This window comes from Schistocerca piceifrons, chromosome 4 (genome assembly GCF_021461385.2).
Source record: "Schistocerca piceifrons isolate TAMUIC-IGC-003096 chromosome 4, iqSchPice1.1, whole genome shotgun sequence".
NCBI classification, from domain to species: domain Eukaryota; kingdom Metazoa; phylum Arthropoda; class Insecta; order Orthoptera; family Acrididae; genus Schistocerca; species Schistocerca piceifrons.
The window spans coordinates 747,567,391-747,588,083 of NC_060141.1; the positions used below are offsets into that span (position 1 = coordinate 747,567,391).

The window sequence follows — 20,693 nt, forward strand, 5'->3', positions numbered from 1 at the left end:
GCTTCTGACTGTCACAGAACAGCACCAGTAGCAAAATTGCTTGCATCAGAGGTGATCATGATATGGGCAGTGGGTAATGGGTGTGCTAGCATTGTAGTCTGAGAAGGACAGTCTTTAATTATTTGAAATGCTTATTGCATGTGTGCGGGTCAGCTAGTGTTCTTTTTGTCTGAGGTGTGTTGCTAGTAAGAGGTGCTTGGATGGCAAATGTGTCAGGCAGGTATCTACAATAAAAATTTATCATGCTGAGAAATCAGCATAATCCTGTGGCCACCATAGGCGATGAATGAATTCAGCACATTGTGCTGTAGGCCATGTGCTGTCATGCCAAACCAAATTGCCAAGGTAGGTAACCTGAGACTGTGACAGCTGACACTTATCAGAAAACTAGTTTGAGATGCTTGTTGTGTTCCTTTTGAGAAGCAGAGAAGGCTAAAATATCATCCAAGTAAGCATACCAGAAGGGAGATTTGAAAAGAGCATTGTCTGTCAATCTTTGCCAAATTTGCACTGCAGTTTTAAGTTCATATGGCTTATAAAGGAATTTATGAAGTCCAAAAGGGATTGTGATAGCTATCTTTGGAATGTCCTGTGGGTTTGTAGAGCTCTGCAAATATGCTTTCTTACAATCCAATCCAATGCACTGAACATGGAGGCACATGCCAAATGATGTGCAAGGTCTTGAATATTTGTGACAGGATAACTGTCTGGTTTTGTGTGGGAGTTAGCCCAGTAGTCGCCACACAGTCTGTAGGTGCCGTTCTTCTTTGGTACAGGCTAGGTGGGTGAGGGCTGAGGACTGACTGACCAGCTAAAAGTAAGCTACTGGCTTGCAACAAATTCTCTATAACCAGTTTAGGCACACTTAACAATATTTACTTGTCATAACTCCTCTATAACCGACTTAGGCACATGAAATTTATCCAGAGCCAACCTACAAATCTCAAGGGACTGGCAGGCTAAGTATGGTATTTATTTTATACACTGTTCTGTTATTAATAGCATACTGCCTGAACTGCACCAGTGAATACAGCGGGTGGGGGCAAAAACACAATAGGAGCATAGGCACCAGAAGAACAATGTCTTTTACTGATCTATACCAGTGAATGTAAAGCTGTTGCAGGCTGCTCCAGTGGTGTGTGAGTGTCTGCTGCTAGCTGTCCTGCGTTCATTGACTCATTTGTAATGGGATATTTGGGATTATGCTGTTCCAGAGTGAGCTGTTCCAAGTAAGTACATGCAGTGGTGAGCTCCTCTGTAGGCGCATGAATTTTGCAGCGTATGGTGTGGTTCTATTTGTGTATGTGAAGAATTTCCTTTTGTATGTCAAAATATTGATGAGTAATTTTTTGGAATTCCATGCTGATGACAGGCAGTCTCATAGTATATATGGACAGCATTTGCGTGTGTCATTAGAATTGAGTGTCTATGATCTGGAGTCCATAGTCATTGGATGCACAAAGGGTGGTATGACTCTGATAATTCTAGTTACAGAGTGTGCTGCTAAGGTGTAGAAGAGCTCCACATACCAGATCAGGGGAGAAATGAAAATGTCTTAAAAAGCCAGCCCCCACTACTGATTTGATGGTGTTAGTAAAGAAAAATTGTCAGTAGAGCAAGTCTTCTAACACAAAGTCCAAACTTTCGGATGTAGTTCCACATACTGCAATGTGTGAATCGTTCACTGAATAGATTTGAAAAGCAGGCAAAGTTTCTCCTGTCAGTGGTAGTTCACACAAGATGATGCTCACCTTAGATTTGGTGTCAACAAGAAAATATTGGCTGCAATTATGATCCAGGACATGGTCTACCACAAGAGAATGGTGTGCAGTGAGACTGGCTCACATGTAAATGTAGTAGGTGACTTGAATTGGTTCAATGATCCAGAGCACCTATTGAAGATTGTTCTTCCCATTCAGGTAGTTGCAGGGTGCCATGCAGTTTCGAGTTTCATCACCAACACATGTACAAAACCAGCGTGTTGTTGCCCGCTGACTGTCTATCTGTTCTGGGTGGCTGAAGGTGACTGCACAGGCGAATGGGAGTTGCATCATCCTCGATATTGTCCATGTGCTCTCGGTATCATTCAGCTGTCACCTGTCACAGCCTGTACCCTGACCAGGGCAGAGCTGATAATTGTTGTCCTCTGAATTAATGCATTGTCTGTTCACTAAAATCAGTCTTCTTTCCATTGGTTCATGCTCATCCAAGATCATTGTTAGTTATAACTGAGGAGGTAATTTACAATCCACAATGTTCCCAAGGTATGGTCTGGCATGAGTGTGATGTTGGTTAAATATCAGAGATGTCTCCAGAGCTCGTAAGGTGATTTGGTGCCTAAAAATTTGTCGTAGATAATGTAATTGCTATTCTAGTGTTTGGTAGAGATGCTGAATGAGTGCAGTCTTCACTAAAGTGTGTTTATTGGTAGCTGTGGAGGACAATATAACATTACTTATGAGATCCACCAATGTGTCACACTAAGGTGATGAACTTGGAGCTATTATCAGAAATGTCATAATTGTGGAAAATCCACTCGCTGACAGCAAATACATGTCCAGTTGTTCCGGGTGAAAGGGCAGCAGCTTGGGCACATTGGACTGTCCTTAAAATTCTGGGGGTTCATGTAGTACTGCAGTCAGTCAAAGGGCAACAGTGGATGAACTCTCACATGAAGGGAAACCTGAGGAGTTGTCTGAGCCTGCCTGGGCCAGATAGGCCATGTGTGATGATGTGACCATCTTCAGCAAAACTGTATGTGACATGGGAGGCATGATATTATTGAACATCAGTTCCTGTCTGTCCATGGTGGTTTGTTGAGAGGCATCTCTCAGTTCATGGAAGAGTTTCGCCTGTTGCCAAAGTCACCCAGAAAGTCGGTAAATAATATAAATTGTTCAGGTGTGTGGAAGTCATTGTTGATACCACTGGCACTGCACAAGAAAATATCACTTTTATGTTTAACTAAAGGCAAGACATTATCACTACATTTTCTTGCTTACAACAATAATGGAGGCATCTTACAGCCATTATGTTAGAAACAAGCAAATACACAATAGTGACTTATATAGTACTATATTACTCCTTCTCACCACATTCTGCTCCTTAACCGAGCAATCATTCATTTAGGCAAATAATAATTTACTCTACACCAAATAAGTCACTATTATGTATTCAGTCTCTCCTGATGCAAAGCACCAAACTCTGCACCATATAAGTCACTATTGTGTATTTACTTGTTTGTGACCCAGAGGTTGTATGATGGCTCCATCATTGTTGTAAGCAAGATGATGAGATGAAAAATGTAGAATAATCCTTATTGATAATGTTGTTTGATGCAGGGTCACCAATGAAGATTAGATGTAGGTGATGATGTTCCATATTAAATAATGGAGATTGTGAACATGAAATTCTGCTAGACAAGCTCAAGTATTGTGGCATGAGTGGGACAGTGCACAAATGGTTTAATTCGTACCTAACTGGAAGAGTGCAGAAAGTTGAAATAAGTAGTTCTCGTAACATGCAAAGATCAGCACATTCCTCAAACTGGGGAACTATCAAGAATGGGGTTCCACAAGCGTCAGTCTTGGGTCCTTTGTTGATCTTATTATATATTAAAAACTTGCCATTCTATATTCATGAAGAGGCAAAGTTAGTTCTCTTTGCTGATGATACAAGTATAGTAATCACACCTGAGAAACAAGAATTAACTGATGAAATTGTCAATACTGTCTTTCAGAAAATTACTAAGTGGTTCCTTGTAAACGGACTCTCACTGAATTTTGATAAGACACAGTACATACAGTTCCGTACAGTGAATGGTATGACGCCATTAGTAAATATAGACCATAATCAGAAGCATATAGCTAAGGTAGAATATTCCAAATTTTTAGGTATGTCCATTGATGAGAGATTAAATTGGAAGAAACACATTGATGATCTGCTGAAACGTTTGAGTTCAGCTACTTATGCAATAAGGGTCATTGCAAATTTTGGTGATAAACATCTTAGTAAATTAGCTTACTACGCCTATTTTCACTCATTGCTTTCATATGGCATCATATTTTGGGGTAATTCATCACTGAGGAATAAAGTATTTATTGCACAAAAGTGTGTAATCAGAATAATAGCTGGAGTCCACCCAAGATCATCCTGCAGACATTTATTTAAGGATCTAGGGATATTCACAGTAGCTTCTCAGTATATATACTCTCTTATGAAATTTGTTATTAACAACCAAACCCAATTCAAAAGTAATAGCAGTGTGCATAACTACAATACTAGGAGAAAGGACGATCTTCACTATTCAAGATTAAATCTAACTTTGGCACAGAAAGGGGTGAATTATACTGGCACTAAAGTCTTTGGTCACTTACCAAATAGTATCAAAAGTCTGACAGATAACCAACAAGTATTTAAGAAGAAATTAAAAGAATTTCTGAATGACAACTCCTTCTACTCCATAGAGGAATTTTTAGATATAAATTAAGAAAAAAAAATATATATAAAAAAATAAAAATAAAAAATAAAGAAAAAAACCAAAAAAATAAAGTTGTTATATTAACTTAAGTATGTTGTTAAATTAACCTAATTATGTCATGTATTGGAAAATTCGACTCGTTCCACATCATTACGAAATATCGTATTCATGATCCATGGAACTAGTATTAATCTAATATAATCTAATCTAATCATGAATCTACACTTTGTTACTAGGTGGAGGTACAGTCAGAGAACGTGCGTACATCACAGAAGCCCAGAACAGACTATTTCAAAGATTATTCAGCGGCAAAACCGTAATTTTGGTCAAAGAGTTTCCTTATGCTGCATCATGCAACTGCTGTTAAGTTGCTACAAGTTTAGTTATTTGTGCCAGTATACCTGAAGTTTCAAAGTTATGAAATTCGTTATGTTTTGTGACATATAAGATTTTTCTGAATCAAAGTGTAGCTTGGATTTGTTTTTGGAGAAGGGCCAATTCCAACAATAAATACAATTTCATCTGACCCATCATTAATTGTTGTCAGTGAAATCCTTTATCCTTCATATCATAGTATAATATTGAAGGAGCATGTAAATTATTATTTGTCTAAATGAATGATTGCTCAGTTAAAGAATGGTATGTGTTGAGGATGGGGAGTAATGTAGCACTGTTACCAGTACCTTCCTGGCAACATTGCAATACAATGTAGTCTCTCCATGCCAAGTATTTACATCCTTGATGGTTTTTAACTATGTGGGCTTTACGTGCACTTCTGTACATGATGTTTCATCCCCTAATGCTGGAGACACACTAAGAGCCTATAAAGACTTCATCAGTTGCTTTTTGAAATCAAACAAGTTCAGAAGTCAAACTGTTTATACGTAACAATGCAACAAGTGGGTAGTGACATCATTCAATCACTGCCACACTTACATGTAGCTCTCCTAACTTGGCAGTTACATCTCACTAACTTTAATGCCACTGATGGCCTTTACATATAAGAAGAAATTCTTGGCATTTGTGAGAGATTTTTTGATAAGATTCTACTGTGGTAGTCATTGTAGACATTACCCATTGTCCTTTTGACAGCCATATTCATTATGCACTTCTCTGTTTCTCGCTCTATAATTGTAGCCACAGTTTGGTGGTGACTATTCAGCAGATGGACAGTTTGTTAGTGATTCTGTACAAATGTTACAGAAGAGTTGGTACATGACAGGAACTCGGAAATAAACTAAATTTTTAAATAGCCTGTAAACCTGACAGATATGTCTCGTTTTCACATAAATAAACTTTCTAAAATCACATTAAGAACTTTCAAAGAAAAAAGAGTTTTTAAATCAAATGCTGTTGCATTGGACTTGCATGTCCTTGAAAATTTTTGAAACAAATATTTCCAACAAATGTGTGTGATATGATTGCAAAGAAACATGCACATGCACACACTCACATCCCCTGTCTCTCTCTCTCTCTCTCTCTCTCTCTCTCTCTCTCTCTCTCTCTCTCTCTCTCTCTCTCTCTCTCTCTCACACACACACACACACACACACACACACACACACACACACACACACACACAAAAATACCATTTTAGACTGCCACCTTGAAATTCTAACCTTTATGTGTATGAGGCCACAGAGTATTTTTGGCATTGCATCTCAAATTTTCCCTTGAGACTAAGGTTCCAATTTTAGAACAGCCATTGCCTTTGTGTTTGACATTCATTAGTATTTTAAGCTGCTAGTCATTTACTGCAACTTTATTTAATATTCACATTATACATAAGTTTATGCCATAACTAGTTTTTGTCTTATTCTATTTTTATTTCATTACATAAACTATTATTTTTGAATGAAAATAGAAGGTAAGTGCATTCTACTCATATTAGTTAATGCTAACACTAATTTATTAGTCCAAATTTAAATCTGGTTACAAACCAGTGGTAATGAAAAAATTTTTCAGCATATTTCTGAATTTTATTTACTTTAGCACAATATCAAAGGAAGGACACTCATCGCGTCTTTCTAAATTTCCTCTGTGCATTTTTGTGGGGGCTTTAGGTTGTACAAAAATCATATTCATTGCCCACAGTTTGATGTCTCAGAAATTGTATGATGACTAATAAATTATTGGACAAATTTTGTGCTCAGTAGTTCCTTTCAGGAGTCAAAATGTGTAGTACTGCTGGTAGACATGTATTGAAGTAGTAAAAGTGGCACAGTGCCTAGCTTTAGGAATGAGTTGGTCTTTCATTGAGGAAGAGAGAGACCGCAGATGTAGCGATAATAGATGAGTCCCTCTCATTCTAGGGTTTGACTGACCTGTCATTCCTTTTTAACCTTCCTCAACCTAACCCTGTCCTCCCTAATGAAGGGGCTCTCCTTCTGAAAAGTAAGCAATGTGTCATTTTTACTGTAATATGTGTCTATCAGCAGTACTACAGATTTCACTTCCTGAAGACCTGCAAATATGAGTGATAATTTTGTTATATATAAATACAAAGATGAGGTGACTTACCGAACAAAAACGCTGGCAGGTCGATAGACACACAAACAAACACAAACATACACACAAAATTCAAGCTTTCGCAACAAATTGTTGCTTCATCAGGAAAGAGGGAAGGAGAGGGGAAGACGAAAGGAAGTGGGTTTTAAAGGAGAGGGTAAGGAGTCATTCCAATCCCGGGAGCGGAAAGACTTACCTTAGGGGGAAAAAAGGACAGGTATACACTCGCACACACGCACATATCCATCCACACATACAGACACAAGCAGATATGTCTGCTTGTGTCTGTATGTGTGGATGGATATGTGCGTGTGTGCGAGTGTATACCTGTCCTTTTTTCCCCCTAAGGTAAGTCTTTCCGCTCCCGGGATTGGAATGACTCCTTACCCTCTCCTTTAAAACCCACTTCCCTTCGTCTTCCCCTCTCCTTCCCTCTTTCCTGATGAGGCAACAATTTGTTGCGAAAGCTTGAATTTTGTGTGTATGTTTGTGTTTGTTTGTGTGTCTATCGACCTGCCAGCGTTTTTGTTCGGTAAGTCACCTCATCTTTGTATTTATATATAATTTTTCCCACGTGGAATGTTTCCTTCCATTATATTGATAATTTTGTTAGTATCATTCAATTGAATTTCCCTTTGATGTAAGTCGTGTTGCAACAATCATGTCCCCTTACAACTTGTGCTGTACTATTGGTTGATTTGGAGGAGCAGACCAAACAGAGAGGTAATTGGTCCTGTCAGATTAGAGAAGGATGGCGAAGGAAGTTGGCCATGCCCATTCGAAGGAACCATACCATCATTTGCCTGAAGCGTTTTAGGGAAATCACAGAAAACCTAAATCAGGATGGCTGGACACGGGTTCCAACCATTCTCCTCCCATATGTGAGTCCATTGTGCTAACCAATGCACCACTTCACTTGGTGTTGCTGTACAGTTCTGCAGTTCATTAATTTCTCCATATCTTACTGGCAACTGATTATAAGAAATAATCAACACTCTGCTCTATATATTTATTTAATGCTAGCTGCTGCTTGTGCTCACATATTGTTATGACAAGTGAGCTGTCATGCATCTAATAATCTCAGTTTTCTTCACACGTCTGCCTTTTTGGGCAAGCACAGCTCATGATGTATACTGCTGCTTGTATCCTACAGCCTCATCACACCTCCTTCCCCAGCTGCACCGATGCGTGACGGTGTGGCACGTGCAGCATCGCATTGCTTATGAGTGGAGCACGTGTGGAAGGGCATGGGCAGAAATGCACGTTTGTGCATTATGTAGGGTGGCCCATTCTCCAATATTACCCAGGATCTCCAGTATTATAGCAGTTTTTTTTTAATCCTGCCAGCTCCTCTGTTGACTACCTCTCTCCTCTGTTTATTTCATCAATGATCACTGTCATTAAAGTTAATCCCATGTCCTGTTGTTGATAAGGAAAGGTCAGATTCCCTGACCAACAGATCTCAAAAAGTTTTTGTGTAGTAAGCGATACTACTGTCAATGTATATCCTTTTTTTCTGTTCGTGCTTCTTTAGAAAGAAGATGGTTTGGCTCAAGGGGATGCGAAGAGTGGAGGAAGATTGATGTTGCCTATGTGTCTAGAGGGGGTTGTGAAAAAGGGAATGTTTCTGGGTCAGTACTGGAACCCACAAATATGCTCCCCTCGTACCAATGCGTACTGTTAGTGAATTTACACAATAAAAGAGTCTTGCACTCTAAAAACTTTCTATCAGTTTGTGATGTTACCCCAAAATATGATACCACATGACATGATAGAGAAAAAGTAAGGAAAGTGTGCCAGATTTTTTTAAATATTTGTATCTCCATTGTAACCCAATCCAAGAAAATGTGATGTACTTGCACAATAGAAATTTATTGCAACTAAATCTTCCTTAAACCTTCCTTAAAATCGTGGTCTGGTGTTCATCATCTTCCTTAAAACCAGGATCAGATGTTCATCAACCTAACATTATGCAACAAAGTTAATAAATTTTTTATCATGGTTTATGTTCACTGACATAAAAACGAGATTTTCCACCATGTCTCCATACCAAATTTCACTGAAATCTGTTCAGTGGTTTAGTTGTGAGAACATAACAGAGAGTGTTACTCTCACATTTTACAATATTAGTGCAATACAATGGATTAAACATGTTGAGGATTGTATGAGCATTGTATTCATTACTTTGGGTTTTATTACACAGACCATTCCAGCCAGTAATAACATTTTCACCAATATGATAAAGTTCAAAAGTCAAAGAGTAAAAAGCTTTTTCAAAGAATAAATATTGTTCACTAATTTGCATAATATTCTTCACATCAATATAACATCTTGTACTACAAACTTTGTAAAGTAACTTCCATTATTCCTCAGGCTTCAATCTATCTCCATATCAAATTTCAGTGAAATCTGTTCACTGGTTTAGTCATGAAAACATAACAGACAGTGTTAATGTTGCATTTATAAAGCTTTAAATGGTGGCATATTCTTTCCATGATAGGATTTTGATGGAATAAATCCTATATGCTGCCATAAGATAAGCTCAAGCTACCTATGAAACCATTAAGAAAATTTGTCTTGATGATTTTGGAGATTAGCATATTGAAACAGAGAGACTCATCAGTTTTACATACCCCTTTAAATCATTATACCTTTTTTTCATGATCTGATTTTGATAAAATAAAGCCTCTAAGTTGCTCCAACCTATGCTTAAGTTATCTGTGAAAACTCCATGAAGATTCATCTAGTAGTTCTTGAGATTAGCGTGTTCAGACAGACTGACATGATGAATTTACAGTTTTATTATTAGTATAGATCTGACCATTCCATCAGCGTGCATCTCTTCTCTGTCCTACAGTTAACAAAGAGCTTTTCAAAGTGCTACTGCAGCTACGTCTTTGGGATGAAAGTACCTTTGGACATAGTCCCTTCTTATTCGTTATAAAGTTTTTACGTACTTTTATTTGTATCTGATAACTTTCTGTGCACATGGAAAAGCAATTAGTAATAATCATTATTAAAATTAAGCCTGTTACAGCAGTAGTTTTTAAAGTTTTTGAGTCCACAGCTCCCTTGACCCGAAGACGAACACTTGTGACACCTTTCGCACTTGATATCTTGCTCCAAGTATGGGATACATAAACTTAAATTTAAAAAAAATGAATAAAAGTAGTTAGTTCTGTACTAATTGTTGACATACCACATTTTAATCAACTTTTAATGTAATTATATCATATTCTTGCAACAAAGTCAATGGAATGGATGAACTTGTTTCTTCATCATTAGTTCTTCAAATCTTGGCATAATATTGGAATTGTGACTTGTGTGTCTTTCTCCACATTTATTCTTGGTCTATATTTTGTGTTGATGACTACCAGCACTGAAAAACCTACTTCAATATTTATCTCCTTCTAGCTACTCCTTCCCCAAACTCAAGCAGTGATTTGGAAATGAACCTTTTTCAATGTGGAGTCTGAAGAAATATCAATAAATTACCCTTGTTCTTCAGTGGTAAGTTTTGATGAAGATTCTGTACAGAAAAGATCTCTGATCCAGTTATGTTGATCAACTTCTGGAAAGTGTTTCAGAAACTAATCAGTGAATTCAGTTCAATGAGTCACAAATACAGAGCAGGAAAAACATAATGTATATCTTTCAAACAATGGAAAGTCCATGTTGGAATATCAAATATTATGAAAAGGATAGATTGCTACTCACCGTAAAGATGACATGTCAAACTGCAGACAGGCACAATGGAAAGACAGTTACACAGAGCTTTCACCTGCAGCCTTCTTCAGAAAATAGAGGAAAACCCACACACATTCACACAAGCTGGCACACCTCACACATCCATGATTGCTGTCTGCAGGCAATCTGGACAGACTAGTCAGTGTCTGCCAGTTGCAGAATGTTGGTCTCACTACCTTGAAGGGATACATACGAGGGCTATACACAAAGTACATTACATTTTGGAATTAAAAATAAATAAAGTATTGGAAATTTTTTTATTATATACAGATGAAAGCCACACTTAAATACTACTTTTCTACATAGTTGCCATTTAAATTAAGGCACTTATCGTAGCGATGGACGAGCTTGGAAATTCCTTCATCGTAAAATTCGGCTGCGTGCACCTTCAACCACGTGGTTACCTCTTCTTGAAGCTGTGTGTCGTCATCAAAACGCTGCATAGCCAACCACTTCTTCATTGCTGGGAATAAGTGGAAGTCGCTCGGTGCCAGGTCGGGACTGTACGGCAGATGAGGAAACAACTCCCACTTAAAAGACTGAGCTGCAGAATGCCATGACACCAAAATGGCTGCGCTAGCCCCGCCCCTAAGGGACACAAACGAAAACGTAATGTACTTTGTGGATAGCCCTCGTACAATTAACTGAGTTTTTCCAAGATGTCACAAAGGTATGTCAGCTTCAAAACAAAGTCAGTGACTCTGAACTCTTGGAACTCATATGTTTCTGAAGAAGGTAAGAGTAAAGTTGATTCCTGAGTTTAAACACCATTTTCAAAATACTCCCACATGAAAGCCAGAGTAACTTCAATAAATTATGGAAATGTAGGCAGCCTCAATATCAATGCACATTTGTTGAAAATGTCTCAACTTATGTTGCCAACTTTTAATGAAGTTTACCTCTTCGAACACTGATTGAAGAACTTTGTGAAAGACAGAGCTTATGCATTTTGGTGCCAGTGCTTCTATGTGAAGAAAACTGTATGTCCAAATAGTATGAGGAGTCTCTTTATGTACTAGAGCTTGTGATCTGGTGTAACAGACAGCCATATTATGACCTGCATTTCTATACACACCTACACACCTCTCCCAATTAAATTTGTTTTCTTCTATATAACATATTTCGAAAAAGTCTGTTACTTTTGTTCCAAGAGTTGTTCTCATGCAGAAAAGATCTTCTTGAAACTTATTGTCATCAATACACAGCAGTTAACAAATTACATGTACATCATTTTGGTTGTTTGTAGCTTCATCCAACTAAATATCAAAGTCACTATTATCATGGAGTTTTTCAACCAGTGTATCATTGCTGTCATCAGCCATACTGAGTATTAAAAAGTATGTTGCCATTAGTAACAACACATAGTTGCTGGCCCATTAAATATTACACTACTAGTGCACAGGCTGTTCCCTCACTCTGAAAGCAAATAAACCAAATAATTATTTTTATGACACCACTGCTACACCCCTACTTTAGGCCTTGTGGTTTTTGGGAGCTGCAACACGGAGTTTGAAAATGCCTGTTTTATGGGGAACTGGTAGAAAAAAACGTATTTGCACACAATAACCTAAAAGTTTACTTGTTTCTTAACATATCTGAATGAATTGGTGAAACTTTGCACAAATTAAAATTGTGTGCCAGATTTGTATTCAGGCCCGGGAGCTTTGCCTCCCACAGACTTTGCTCATATCAGCTGAGCTTACTGGGCATGACTCATGTCCCATTGTCTTAGCTTTATACTTCTGCTAGTACTTCTCTCCTACTTTCCACACTTTACAGAAGTTCTCCTGTGTACCTTGTGGGACACTGCACTCTCTGCTGCAAAGTTCAAATTAATTCTGGAATTAACTGTCATACTGACAATACTTAAAATGTTTCTGTAATTTATCTTATGACCTCTGAGGCTAATTGCTGTGTTCTCTATTCTCAGGCAGCATTAGGTCCAGAACTCCATGCTCTTTCATGTGCAGCAAAGCCTTTAGCAAGCTGGACAGTGAGAGATGCTATTAAACAATGCATCAACATTTGTGGTAACTGTGGCTATCTGAAAGGTAAAAGCTCTGGCATTGCCTACCCATCTGTGTTGTTATAACAGAAATCATTTTTTAAATGTATTTTATAGAACTGTACATCTGTGTCTTGAGGTTTATAGTTAAATTAACATAATTTTGCTTTACAGCATCTGGACTTGGAGATATCCGCAACAACCATGATGCGAACTGTACGTACGAAGGGGAAAACAATGTTCTCTTACAGCAGACGAGTAACTGGTTACTTCAGTTGTGGAAGAAGAGTGAGGGAAGCCAAAATGTATTTGAAACGCCACTCCATTCCATCTCATTCTTGAAAGATGCAGAAAATGTACGCCAAAGAAGATTTGTGGCTTTGTCTGTAGAAGAAACTGTATGTCCTAAAAGTAAGTTAACTCATTTGAAATACAACATGTATTTCTAGATTTAAATTAAGGTATACATGAAAAATTCCTTCTGAGTATAATCAGGACCTACATTTTATTTGATACCAGCATTAAAAAGTGGTACATGGTACAGGCTGTGTTTGATGAATAGCCAGTTACTATTTTTAACTAACTTAATCATTCCTGGAGCATGCACAAATGGGTCAGTCAACTCTGGAAAGTGATATATGGTATTGGAAACATACACCTGAATTTCTGGTGCATTGTACCAGATAAAGGAAATGAGTGGTTGTTAGATGCTATGCTAACTGGCATTTTGATAGCAAGAGCATCACCTTTTTGTTGTCAGAGCACAAGTTGGAGCCATTGATCTTTTTCATGAAGCTCTCCCACATTGTCTTCAGAAGCAGTTAGTATTGACGTTGATCATCCATTTAGCTATATGCAATCCAGTATGGTCTTATATTCTGTGTGGTATACTACATCACTATTGTTCTATATACAGTTGGTATCCTGTTTTTAATTTCAAATTCTAGCCAACTGCCCATGTTTATATGATTACATGATTTTGTGAGTGCTTTGAATCTAATCCAAGTATGACCATTTTGTTGTATCTGCAGCAAAAACTATGCAGTAATTGAAGCAAAATGAAAGAATAATTTTAATCTGTTGCAATGCCAGCTAGAGTGACACAATGTCATCATTCAGCGAAATACACAAGGTTTGTCAGTTCATGACACGACTTACGTACCAAAGAAAGGCATAACTCTGCAACAGAGCCTGAATTATTTCTGTTTTGAATGCATTAACTGTGGCAATCTGTGGCAATTATCATTTATGTAACATTTTATTAGATTTTGCAATTCATGCAGTGCTCTGTGAATGGGCTAGTTTTGTAACTTCACATGAAATGATCTCTCACTTCTTTCAGTGTTTCCACTAATGTTGAGGGTGGCTCTGATACTTCGTACACCAGGACTTGTACTTTTGACTGTCTTGATATAAATCAGTTCTGTTTTCCATCTTAATTGCCCCCTTAAAAAATAAAATAAAATAAAAAGAGAAAAAGAGTGAGAGAGAGAAGAGGGGATGCGGTAATCTATGAGGGCTACAAAATTATTTTGCAAGAAGTGATTATGGAATTTCTCTGAGACAGTACATCAAATTTACTGGAATGTATGTATGCTTATTGTCTATAAATTAATTTTATGTTTTGTTTTCTGCAGCATTGCTTTCTGCATATGAATGGCTCATCTGTTGGTTGCTGATATCGACAGAAAAAAAGTTGAATGAGTTACAAAAGGAAGGCGTAGACCAATTTGTTGCCAGAAACAATTCCCAAGTGTTTTATGCTCGAACATTGTCTGTAGCATATGCAGAGGTAATTAAATAAACTATTTTTTTTGTAAGTTATGCAATAAAACAAAAGTGTTTTGTTCAAGACTATGAAATAATGCTGAACTGATTCATATTCTAAGTACCTTAAGAATGAGGCAGATGGCAATCTGCTTATTTCCTTTTTCTCTTGTTTTTTATATGTCTTTCAATTTCATACTACACAATCCCACATCCATGTCATCTCCAGATTATCTATGACAATGTGGAAAGTAGATTGTATTGTAACCACAATTTAACTCCACAGTTTCATCATCTAGAGTTCTCTCTAGTGGCGTTACCTATATGTAGGAACCTAAGCACCTACCTGTTCATCCTAAATCTCCTCCTGAGCCTCTTTTTTTCCAAAATCACTTGTTATTCTGCATAAAATTTTAATATTTTATTCTTTAACTGCCAGTCAGGTTTGGGTAGTTTCGTGCTTTGTCACTGGCATATCTGTCTTTTCTTTCTGGATTGGCACCAGTAGGCACTGTTGAGAATTACTGCTTCTTATTACTTCCTTTCCATTTTTGCTTTGGTAATTATGAAATAGTTAGAAAGCACTCTGTAGCAGAATGATCATTCATAGTTGCAGACTCCATCAGATTCACTTATCTAATGAGTCCTCTGAAAAAAATGCATATTTTAACATGTCATCAAAGTTTTGACAGAATTTAAAAAAATTCCTCATGTCATTTCTTGTGATTGTAAAATTATTTGAGTGTGTGACAAATTCTTCATGGTAGTTCCATTACTTTTGAGTTAATGTTCCACACTAAGACATGCTTGATCATATCAACAGTGTTGCTGTGGGATTATTAAAGCTTAACACTTACTCTAAATTTCAGTACCTAGGACTGTCATGTAGGCCTAAGCTCTGTTTTCATATACAGGGTGTTCATAATTAATGCAGAAGGAGAACCACTCCTCAGAATGATGTCAAATTTGAACAGCATATTATTGATGCAGGGAGAAACTTCATGGGAGAAAGAAAAAAATTACCGATAGATGGCACTGTAAGCATCTTACCATAAATGGTATCAGCTAAAAATGACAGATGAATCACAATGTGATGGCTGTGGTTTGAGTTGCACATTACACCATCCATACTATTCAACGTGCATGACTTCACAAGTTCAGCAGTCAACACTTGTGGCACTGTTCGTTAGATAAGCTCATCCACGATTGCAAGGACATACCATGTCTGACAGGAAAAATCTGTTTTTAATTGTTCTAAGGCCAAAAATGGCATAAACAGCAAAATGCCATAAGCTTTTAATTGTATTAGCGTCAGAAACTGCATAAAAAGCAACATGACATTGGTTTGTAATTTTCCTAGGGCCAAAAACTGCATAAAAAGCAAAATGGTGTCAGTTTCTAAATGTTGTGAGACTGGAACAAGACATGTTCAATATGCTGTCCACCATTTCAAGCCACAAGTTGAAATGGAGAAACAGCATGTTCCACAACATATTGGAGTATCTTGGGAGCCACACTCAGAATGTGTTATGCAATACAAGCCTTCGGTTCAGCTAAGTTTGTAATTGGAGCACTAAACCAACATCTTTCAGATAACCATAGCCAGTATTCACATGGAATATGGTCAGGTGATCTGGGTGGCCAGGCTGTAGGGAAATGATGGCTGATGTTTCATACCTTGAGTGTCTGGAACTTCTGCAGGGCTGTTGGTGCACAATTACATTTCTTGTTCTTCTGCTTTACCAGCATGGAGACAGTCATGTTGGGCATCTCTAATGTAAACAGAGGAACACCCATGTGCTGCATGTCTGTTGGTATGCATATAATGACGCTTGCAGCACCATCTGTTTGTAAAAGTTTCATTAATTTGTTTTTTGTTCCATGATGTTCCACTGCATCAATAGTATGCTATTCAAATTTTATGTCATTCTGAGCAGTGGTTCTCTTTCTACAGTGTTTTGAAAATGGAACTTTAATTATGGATACCCTGTATTACATTATGTTTGATATCCAGTCATATTCCACTTCAGTTCCAAATATTGAAAAATATTCTTTAGATCTGACTCACTTCTCACACATCCAAGACATTTTACCCATTTTGCTGAGCTTCATTAATACAAATATTCCAGTGATTCACAACAAATTTTGAAAAATAAACTCTTTCTTCCATTTTTCTACATCTATTCTCATATTCTTCAAACCACTGTGAATTGTATGACAAAGGTTACTCTCATTGTACCACATATTAGGGTTTCTCCTCATTCACATTCCATGTAGAGAGGAAGAATAACTGCATAAGTGATGTGAGTGCTCTGTAGTTAATCTAATATTGGTCTTCACAGTATCGTCAGGAGCAACACGTAGGATGCTGTAGTATATTCATAGATCCCTCACTTAATACTAGTTCCAAAAACTGTATAACTGGCACTCTGTAGAGCAATTTCCATCTTATCTTCAAGGATCTGCCAGTTCATGTTTCTTAACATTTCTGTGATGTGCTCCAGGAAGCCACACAAACCTGTCACCATGTGCACTGGGCTTCTTTGAGTACATTATCTTTTCCATTATCCTTTTTTTTCCTAAGTGGCCTACCAGGAACAAAAGTCGGTGAGCTGTAAGAGTGGTCTTCTGTGAGTATTCTGTTTTGTATCCTCACAGTTTGTTTCACCCAGGTATTAGTGTGAGTTAACTGATTCCAGTTGTGACCCACAGATATTGTGATCATACGGTACTACATCTCTAACCCCCCCCCGGGGGGGGGGAGGCTTTCTGCTCTTTGGTGGGTTCATGCTTGGCCCCAGCCTTTGCAGCATCTTTTCCATTCCATGGTGCATGTCTATCCTCTTGCTATTCTTTGACCACTCCCTTGGGAAACAACTCTGGGGTGTTTTCCAGAGTGTGTTCCACATTGTCAGTGGCTGACACTGGAACAGTCTCACCACTGTTTTTTCGATCCTGTTTTCTTTCTTTGTTCGCCTCCTCCTGTCCGTCCTCAGCTTTGCCATTTGAGGTTCCTCTTTTTCTTCTTCTTCCTCCCTGTGTGCTCCTGAAGGCTGGCCCATGCACATGATGCATAACAGGTGACTAGGTAATGCATAAATCCCAGCCCCAGCTTGACAGGTAGAGTTCACACGTACCCCCTGGTACAAGCCAGCCCCAGGGAGGGTGGTTTCCAGAGCTGCTATCTTCCCAAATTGCTGATTGGTCCCTCTGTCAAGTGTTCGGGAGATATGACCTGAGGCGTGAATGAAGAATCACTGAAGGCGGGTGCGCCCCCTTCTGAAGGGGGCTCCCTGTTGGAAGGAGTGTGCCATCAGAGATGCTGGAAATCGTGGGGGATTTTCTCGCAATGAGCCAATCATCTTCACATTCAATGTAAATGGGCTGAGGCTAACAAATCAAAGACTCTCCCAACTGTACCAAGGTTCCTCTTGGTTTCCCGTACTAAAGATGGTCAGTCCTTCGCAATGGTAAATCCATTTATTATTCAGAAAGGGTTGGTGCAATTACCACCCATGTGAAATCCTGGTCTCATTTGTGCAATGGTACTTTGCTTTTGGAGACTACTTCTGTTTCTCAAGCACAACAAGTGCTTGCTGTTTCGCTCCTCCACAGCTATCCTGTACATGTCAAGGCCATTCAAACCCTGAATTCTTCCAGTGGTATTACTTACACTAGTCTGCTTGATTGTCTGACCAAGGCAGAAATCCAAATGTACCTCTCCGATCAGGATGTCATTCTCATTCATCAGGTGATAAAAAAAATAGATGCATCCTTAGTGCCCACATGCACTCTGTTTCTTGCTTTTGATAAAGTGGTCCTTCCATCAGTGATAAAAGCAAATTATGAAGTTATCACTGTCAGTTCATATATTCCGAATTTGATGCGCTGGTATCAGTATCATCTTTACAACCACACTCGAGAGTCCTATTGACACCCAGCCAAATGTGTAACCTGTGGCAGGGATACTCACGGGGGTGATTGTCCACCTCCTTCTCCCTGCTGCATCAACTGCAATGGTGACCATGCTGCTTCCTCCTGCGATTGTCCCATGCATCTCAATGAGCAGGCTGTCTATGAGATTCAGGTGAAGGAAAAAGTGCCTTACCCAGTCATTCACAAGTTACTGGCTAGTCGGAAACCCTGTGTTCTACCATCTGGCACCTACAGTATTGTTCTTGCTACCTCTCACTCCACGAAATACATGGCCAAGCAGACATGTGACCTCAAATTTAGCTCCATGGTTATGAAATCGCCATCTCCTCCTTCAGCTGTGCAACACGCCACCAAACTTTTACCTCACGGGGCGAAGTCACCAGCTACACAACCAGCAAGCTGGAAAGGACAGAAGGAATACTCTTGTGAAGACTTACTACATCCCTCCAGCCAACCAGCATCTGACTCTTCCTCTGCTAACTGGAAAGGTTCGAAAAAGTCCAACAAAGGCAAACGGTCTTCTCCTTCACTGACTCAAAGATCCTCTTCAATGGTGTCGCCACATGATATGCTCGCCTGGCTGATCTCCATGTTCCGGTCTGCACACCAATCATTTTGCTGCACTGGGCTCCACAGGCCAACAGCAGAAGAATGCCGATGCTCCTGTAGACCTCATGGAGCAGGATCCACCTGCCTCTGTGCAGCGTAGCAGTGAGTCTTCGCAGTATGGCACTCGGCACCCACTGTGGTGATATCCCTTCATTTTTTCTTCATCATGAGTCTCCTGCAATGGAATGCAGAGGATTAACGGCTGCTCTTAGCATTGCAATGTTCACTTGTTCTCTGCCTTCAGGAAACTAAATTGCGCCCTCACAACCACTTTTAGCTCTTGCATTTCTTCCTGTTCTGCTTTGACCTTTCCCCCAAGGTTGGCATTCCATCTCATGGGGGAGTCGTGCTTCTCTTATGGGATGACGTTTGTAACCAACCCATTTCCCTGACTTCCGACCTTCAAGCTGTTGCAGTTTGCCTTTTCTTTCCCCACTTGAACTTTTCCCTTTGTACCATTTACATCTCTCCTCATTCGATGTCACCAGGGCAGGTTTCATCCAGCTTATTGGGCAGCTACCTCATCCATTTCTGCTGCTCAGTGACTTCAATGCACACCATCCCCTTTGCAATTCTCTCAGAACCTGTCCAAGAGGTGCCCTCTTGGCTGACCTTCTCAATCAACTTAACCTCTTCTGCCTTAACACAGGAGCACCCACATTCCTTTCAGACTCCACACACACGTATTCCCATTTGAACCTATCCTTCTGCACTGCCCAGTTTGCCCATCATCTAGAGTGGTACATCATCTCTGACACATACTTGAGTGACCATTTCCCATGTGCTATCCTTTTGCTGACTCCTATGTCAATCATGTGCACGTCTAAATGGCAGCTTACTAAGGCCAACTGGAGACTTTACTCCTCCTGGTGACCTTCAGTGAGCAACAATTCCCCAGTTGTGATGACCAGGTGGAGTATCTTTCAAATGTTATCCTTACCACTGCAGAACATTCCATTCCTAGCTCGACCTCTTTACCATGTGTGTCCCAGACCCTTGCTGGACTGAGGCACTCCATGACACAATTCACACACGGAGGCATGCTCCCTGCATTTTTAACCATCATCCTATGAAGGCAAACTGCATTCATTATAAAAAGATGCATGCACAGTGTTGTTGCATTCTTCAGGATAGCTGAAAAGCTATCTGAATTTCATTTACTAGTTCTTTTAACATTTCCACTCCTCTTTCGGTTGTGAGAGCCAACTTCCGACAGCTCTCTGGTGCCAAGATCCATTCTCCAATTTCCAGCCTGAAAGCAACAGATGATGTCATCGTGGACCCTATTGTTATCTCCAGCACCTTTGGCCACCATTTTGCAGAGATTTTGAGTACTCCCACTGTCACCCTGCCTTCCTCTACCAGAAATGAGTGGACGAGGCTCTGGTGATACCCTTCTCTTTCTCCAAATCATGAGTGCTACAATGCTGTCTTTACTATGAGGGAGGTAGAGCATGCTCTCACTTCATCTTGATCTTCCACCTCAAAGCCATACGATGTTCACATTCAGATGTTCCAGCACCTTTCTCTTGTGGGCAAGCACTTTTTGCTTGCTATGTTGATAGGCCTAATGAAAAAATACACACACAGCATATCAAACCAGATGCCATTAGGAATATTCAAAAAGGTAACTATATGTTC

General features: G+C 39.1%; 1 protein-coding gene across 3 annotated transcripts in view; it reads left to right on the forward strand.

Annotated features, from left to right (window-relative positions):
• LOC124795520 (peroxisomal acyl-coenzyme A oxidase 3-like) overlaps window positions 1–20,693 on the forward strand; it is a 342,519-nt gene that overhangs the window by 253,935 nt on the left and 67,891 nt on the right. For all 3 annotated transcript variants that reach the window (XM_047259589.1, XM_047259591.1, XM_047259590.1), the window contains exons 10-12: window positions 12,666–12,786; window positions 12,915–13,151; window positions 14,378–14,532. In XM_047259589.1, coding sequence (XP_047115545.1) covers window positions 12,666–12,786; window positions 12,915–13,151; window positions 14,378–14,532 — 513 coding nt within the window. The remainder of the gene's footprint in view (window positions 1–12,665; window positions 12,787–12,914; window positions 13,152–14,377; window positions 14,533–20,693) is intronic.